We start from the raw sequence: 6,727 nt of genomic DNA, 5'->3' as shown, positions 1-6,727 counted from the left end.
GAAAATGTAACAAGGCGGTGGATAAGACGACGAATGGGAGACCGGATGTAACTCACTTGAGATATACCCGAATTGAATGTACCATTTGCAATTGTAGTCCAAAACCCATAACTATTGACCCCCTTGGAATAGTCTCGTGTAGTGGCTCGTAAAAAGATGTCAAATTGAGGTGACAATGCCTCATGTTTCTCATAAATACCCATTATCCATGCCAAATCAACTAAGTAGCATTCTAGTGTTGTCCTCCAAGTCTAAACACAATTTCTCTTTCGTATTGATGATCCACTTTATTTCCTTCAAAAGACGCGATCGCAAAAAATTCGACACAAAGTTCCTTTTAGACAGGCTCCTTGATGGAGAAAAGGTTCTTCCAACCATTACAAACAAATGAAATTCCATTCCCCATATATGTATTTGTAAGGAATGGGTTGAGTCGTTCCAAAATGCCAATTTCATTCAACCTAGCAGAATCGATTGTTGGTGAACCAGCAAATTCTATGTTGTGTAACCACCCCAATTTGTTAGTGTAGTTGTTCAAAATATCAAGAGAAAGGTTGTTTGGAAATTCGTAAATGGGTGAAGGTTGGATAAGTCTCCTCGGGTCTGTTGAGTAGCCTTCCTTCGGCCCATGAATTCTGCAAAACAATGAACAAACAAAACCCAAGCAAAATCCAACAATTAAGTAAACAGAAAACTAAAGAAATTATGTGGTTCCAGTTCTCACGTCGTGAGTTCAGTTCAACATCAAAATTGAAATCGGTTCTTGCTTTAGCAAAATCAAACGAAATACTTCCATAGGATTTTGTCTAACAGTCAATCTAAGGCTAATAATCGCACATTCAACACTAATTTCTAAAGAACCCATGAATTTGACACTAAGAACCCTAAAACCGAACCGTAGGTTGTAAGAGGCATAAACTCAGAAAAATTAAAGGATTTAGAGCATAAAAATTGTACTTATTGCAGGAAAAGAACACGAAAGTGGAAGGATTAAACAGCTGCAGTCAAAAAATTCTCAGTGAAGGACCAAAGTCAGAGCTTACGTCGTGAGTGGTAAAGTAAAAAATGAGGGTGAAATGGTTTATGTTTAGAGAAGAAAAGGTACCGGTCCCCACTTTTTCTCATGTCGTGACTGTATAAGGCTTATGTCACAAGGGTTGAAACTGACATCAGGATTTCCCTTGCTCCCCACGTCATGGCAATAAATGGCCACGTCATAGGTACTAAATACTGCTAAAATTCCAAACTTATTTTCTTTAACATTGTAAAAAAATTTACCACTTACAAATTAGATCCTACACTTGATTTTAGCAGAAGATAAAATAATGACTAATCCTAAGAAATAACAATGAAAGAAAAATAATAAAATTAAAAAGAAAAGCGAAAGAAAAATACAAACCGAACTCGGGTTGCCTCCTGAGAAGCGCTTCTTTTGATGGAGTCATGAGCCGGACTACTTCGCACTTTGTGTTGTACCAGTTGGGAGTGGAATCATACTATTCTCCTTCATCTCAAGGCATTTCTTTTTCTAAGCCGCAACCCGTCTTCTATAAGCTTTCTTTGAATTCTCTTTCTTCCTTGAGTTGTCGCATGCATCGTGTTTTCTCTTGACTCCTTGAGATTTTTCAGCATTCATGTTCTTCTCTTTATCTCCAGCGGGTTCCTTCTTGCACAATTCCATTTTTTCAAGACTGGTCTCCTTTCTATCTTGATCCTCTTCTTCATCACTTGGACTAAGCTCTTCATCTTTATGTTCCTCCTCAACTTGAGCTTTGGGTGTGGTAAAGGCAAAGACTTCAAAAACCATTTGAGTGGATGCCCTTGGCTTGGTAAGCATGACTTCTTCCTTTGGTTTTGGCTTTTCCCTTATTTGTACTTCTTCTTCCATTAATTTTTCCTATTCTTCAAGCTCATTGTCTTTATTTACCACATCCATAGGAATACTTCATCGTGTGCTTTCGAGTTCTTGAATCTTTCATCAACTTCGAACGTGATCTCCTCCTTCCCCACTCGTAATGTAAGCTTTGACTCTTGAATGTCTACCAAGGCTCTTGCGGTGTTTAGTAGTGGGCATCCAAGAATAATTGCTACATATTCATCCTCTTTCATATTTATGACCATAAAATCAACTGGAAAACGAATTTTCCAATTTTAACCAATAAGTCTTTAACTATGCCTTGAGGATAAGTGACTGAAAGATTTCCCATATGGATTGCCATTCTTGTGGTCTTCAATTCTGGAAGGTCAAGCTTTTGATAAAAAGAATAAGGCATCAAATGTATGCTAGCTCCAGAATCGGATAAAGCAAATGTCTTCATGGCATTTCCACACTCACATGGCGACGTTATACGTCCTGAATCTCCCATCTTTGTTGGTATTCATTCCATTATATCCACTAAACATTTTTCATTAAGAACAACCTTAGACATCTTTTTTAGTTATTGATGAGTGTCGAGAAGGTCTTGAAGGAATCTTGCGTACTCAAGCATTTTAGCTATTTCTTCAATGAACGGGATATTAATTGGAATTCCCTTCACTTGTTTGATGAATGTCTTATGCTCTTCTTCTAGTGGATGTGCCCTTGCTCGAGAAGGATAAGGTAAGGGCAGTTGGTAAGGTTTAACAAAAGAACTACATGTGGGTTTCTGCTCGGGCCACGACGTGACAGAGAGCTCGTCGCCTCGTGAAAACTGGGTGCCAACTTTTTTTCCTTCTTTGATCTTTTCTTTTTTTGGTTGTAGATCAGGCTGCTTCGTGGCTTCATTTAAGATCACTAGAAGCTCGGAGATGGTGTCTTCATCAGTGGATATTTTCATGACGTGAGGTTGTGGTTTTGGATCGGGATTTTTAAATGGTAACCATTCGTTCACGAGTTTAGTCAATTGATCGAGTTGAGTCTCGATGTTTGTAATGGAAGCTTGTTGGTTTCTAATTGTAGCATCTGTAACATCATGCCTCTTTTCACTAGCTTCCATGAATATATTGAGCATTGACTCGAAATCGGGTTTCTTCTCGGGTGGTGGTTGTTCTTTTTGGTAGAAGCCTCGTCCGACTTGTCAATACTTTTCTTCTTTATCCTTCTTGTATTCTTCATAAGGTAACCATTCCCTCTCTGTCTTCCTCCAATCTTCATCAAACCGGTCACCACTCGAGTAGCAAACTTACGCTTTTCGGTTCCCATTCTCATCTAAATCTTAATCTTTTGTTAAGTGTGGTCCATTGCAATTATCACAACCCACTTGTATGGCATGTATAGATTGACCCATTTTTTTCATCCTCCAGTCCATATTCTCGAGCTTCGCCATCACAAATACCAAATTATAGCTTCCTCCATCTCCACTTCGTTTACCTCTTGTAATGTCTTCACGAGGGTTGTGGTATTCTCTAGAGTGCTTCACAAATTCTTGTATTAATTCCTTGATTCTAGAGAGATTTTTCTTCTTCATTGGTCCTTTAGAATCAAGGAGTTTCCTTGTGGTCACATTTACCCCATCATAAAATATAGATACTTCTTGTTGCACATTAAGACCGTGTTGAGGGAAATTCCTTAACAATCCCTTGTATGTCTCCCAAGCTTCATACAAGGATTCATTATCATTTTTGTAAGTTCGCTATCTTCTTCTTGAGTTTGGCTATCTTTCAAGGAGAGTGGGGTTGAAATGTTATATAAATGCTTCATCAACATTGGTCCAAGTTCTAATAGTTCCTGGTGTAAGTGACTTCAATCAAATTTTGGCATCTCCAATAAATATCACTGGAAGCATCCTTAGTAGCAGTGTGTCTCTTGAAACATTTGGAACATTGAAGTAATTTGTAATGTCCAATACTCTGTCAATGTGTTAAAAGGAATCTTCATAGGCATTCCCAAAAAATGGAATATCTTGAGCATCGAAAGGATATGTCCTTTGAGTTCAAAATTCGCTGCAGCGGGAATTTCTGGTGGAACAAGATTGGGACCGTTGTCGCTACGCATCCGCCTTTTATACTCCTCCATCGTCATCGTTGTTATGTCCACCATTACTTCTACCTTGCTTTTGACTTCGTCTTCTAGTTCGATCTCTGTTCCTGGCCCGTATCTTTTTCCTTTCTTGCTTGGAATCTTCTTAAAGCTTTTGAACTTGTCCACGTGAAAACTGCTACTTGAGTCGTCAACCTTTTTATCTTTCTTCTCATGGAATGAGGACTCTAGATCTTCGAGTGGTGGTATGATAGGAAGCTGTGATCCCCTGGTCATAAATTACTGAAACAAAACAAAACAAAAACTATAAAAACGAACTTAAAAAGTAAATAAACAAAAAAATGAAAAACGTTTGTTCTCACGTCGTGAGAGTGACGGGTCGTGATGTGAACACTGTAAAAACAGAAAAACTATTTTAATGCAAAAAATTAACTTTTTGCAGTTTTTACCCTGACAAAAATGATCGATTAACCTAAATCAATTAAATTAAAAACTAAAATAAGTCATTCCCCGGCAACGGCGCCAAAAACATTATGTACACAGAATTACCTACCAGTTTTAAATTTATAAACCTAACTAAACTTATCAACTAATGCACTTATAGGCAGTGTATCTAGTCAGTTTATAATATAGAAAAGTAAGTCGGGTATCGAACTCAGGGAATGGTATTTAGCTAATAAAATAAGTATTATATATTAGTCTAAAACAATAACTAAAGTAGGGGTTTTATCTGATTTTCCTAGTTCATATTAACTTAACTACTTAATTAACTCAAAACTAAGCAAACAACTCACTAAAGATTATTGTCATCAAGAGAATGAAAACACTTTCGTTTAGCTTTGAATACCCATTTTTCCTATGGTTAGTTTCAATATATGGATTAATTCAGTTGGTTACCAATATAAATATTATTAAAATCTTGATCCGGTTTCCTAATGTTTTCACTAATTCATGAACTACTATGCAATGATCATACACAAGTGGACATAGAATTTATTCTTTAAGATTAATGGGTTATGTAAGATATATATAAGATTAATTATCTGTGATCAAGACAAATAACCAAACACAACTATGATCTAATTATGTTCTCTAACACAGTTAAATTTACAATCTTTATTGCGTATTCTAGGATTTGGTCAATCACTAGCTCTAGCAATTTAATGATCATAAACAACTAGGTAAACAAGTTTATGCAATTAAAATGGTCATTCAACTACACATAACTTGAATCTAGGGGAACTTACTAAGCTTTGTACTTACGGTTTTTAGTTTATGTTTCAGGTACTTCCGGTTCCAAGGGGAAGAGCTCAGGATGACTACATAGCACACACCACATGGTTTCCGCTTTTGAGATATTACTCTGATTGATATGATGTTTGATACACTTATTTTCATTTGGGTTGTATGGATAATGTTTTGGAATACTGTTTTATTAAATTAAAAATGAAATTTTTGGATCGTATTTTTGGGACATTTCAAGTTGGTATCAGAGCCTTGGTTTGAGGAATTTGGGCACACTCTCGGGTGTGTCTGAACTCAAACTGAGGATTTGGTAAAGTTTTTCAAAAAGAAATATATTTTAAGAAAAAGGTTTATCTAAAATAAGCTAGGGTGTGGTGCATGCAATCACCCGAGCTCAAGTAAGTTTTCCCAAAATACCTGTACATGTTATCTGATATGCTTCATTATGTGAATCTATGAATCGCATGTTAGTTAGGGCTAAGGGTTTGCTCAGTTTTTGCATAATAGAATGCTAGGAGATATGCCTTCGTATGCTTGTTGCATGAGCCTGTAGACTTGTATGCTAGTACTAATCAGTCAGTGATCGGAGGGCCTGGTTAGGATATGCTTGGTTCTGATTACTTGATGCCCGAATGTTGCTTGCTTTGTGCTTTTAGGAGTTCTAACTAGCTTCAGCTAACTAGTAAGCGAATACGTTAGGTTACATATTACGGGAACAAAATAATTTTAGAAGGTTAGGTTTTAACTCTATTGCGCAACTCTTGTCTGAGTCCAACCGTTGTAGTGTGAGACCTTTCATTCGAAGAATTATCTAGTTTTAGTAATATATAATTATATTCGTGAGCTAGTTAAAGGGAGTTAGCGGGAGTTCCTACTGCAGCTGATGGCGGAGAATGGTGTGGATTTTCCCTAGGAAAACCTAGGATGAGATCTATTTCTGGGAGCCTTATCTGTGAGGGGAAATTGTATGGATCTAATGTGACTTGCTATTGTCAAGGTAATCCTTGAGGAAAGTATGGATAGATGCGGAAGGTAGTATGGGCCCGTACTACTGGAAGCAGAGGATCCGTACTCGATTCAAGGAGGGCTGCAATGAAGCTAGGGAGCTTGTGGAGTATGATTCCCCGATGTGTGTGTGTGTATATATATATATATATATATATATATATATATATATATATATATATATATATAACGTGCATTCTGATGGTTTGTCTGGTCTATTTTCAATATGGTGACATTGCGAGGCAGACCTGTTGGCAGTTCTGGTGCTGGGGAGGGCTCGGGCTCAGGATCTGGAGCTGGGCAGCTAAATGACCAAACGAGGGAGTTCATCTTGTCTAAGATTGCATGCAGTATCCTTGATCACACTCCTGTGATCTTTAGCTCGGTCAAGTAGGGTATTATGGAGCTTCTAGATGAGCGCTTGAGCGCCTTTCGCACAGCGGTTGTGGCTTTGGTTGGGACGCGTTCTTTGACCTTCAGGGAGTTCCATGCATGTGGAGCTCCGTATTATCATGGGGA

The 6,727-nt window shown here is 37.6% G+C and overlaps 1 protein-coding gene and 1 non-coding gene across 2 annotated transcripts; one reads left to right on the top strand and one right to left on the bottom strand.

Annotated features, from left to right (window-relative positions):
* Nucleotides 1-1,923: 1,923 nt before the first annotated feature.
* Nucleotides 1,924-2,366, bottom strand: LOC145140248 (uncharacterized). The gene is made up of 2 exons (XM_079073802.1): nucleotides 2,177-2,366; nucleotides 1,924-2,129 (listed from the first exon to the last, which is right to left on the bottom strand). The coding sequence occupies exons 1-2, from the start codon at nucleotides 2,364-2,366 to the stop codon at nucleotides 1,924-1,926; spliced, it is 396 nt and encodes a 131-aa protein (XP_078929928.1).
* Nucleotides 2,367-3,525: 1,159 nt separating this feature from the next.
* Nucleotides 3,526-3,630, top strand: LOC145141682 (small nucleolar RNA R71). The gene has a single exon (XR_013722876.1). It is a non-coding gene; the product is annotated as a small nucleolar RNA R71 (small nucleolar RNA).
* Nucleotides 3,631-6,727: the final 3,097 nt, after the last annotated feature.

The sequence above is a fragment of the Lactuca virosa genome, chromosome 9 (assembly GCF_052849685.1).
Source record: "Lactuca virosa cultivar CGN04683 chromosome 9, Lactuca_virosa_CGN04683_v6, whole genome shotgun sequence".
NCBI lineage: Eukaryota > Viridiplantae > Streptophyta > Magnoliopsida > Asterales > Asteraceae > Lactuca > Lactuca virosa.
The sequence above is the reverse complement of the archived record's forward strand: the minus strand, read 5'-3'. Positions and strand labels throughout refer to the sequence as shown.

Excerpts from the sequence above, each read along its gene's own strand:
- LOC145140248 (XM_079073802.1), bottom strand. The coding sequence starts at position 2,366 with ATGGGAGATTCAGGACGTATAACGTCGCCATGTGAGTGTGGAAATGCC. Across the intron at positions 2,130-2,176 it reads TTCAGTCACTTATCCTCAAG|TTGATTTTATGGTCATAAAT; the intron begins GCATAGTTAAAG and ends TTCGTTTTCCAG.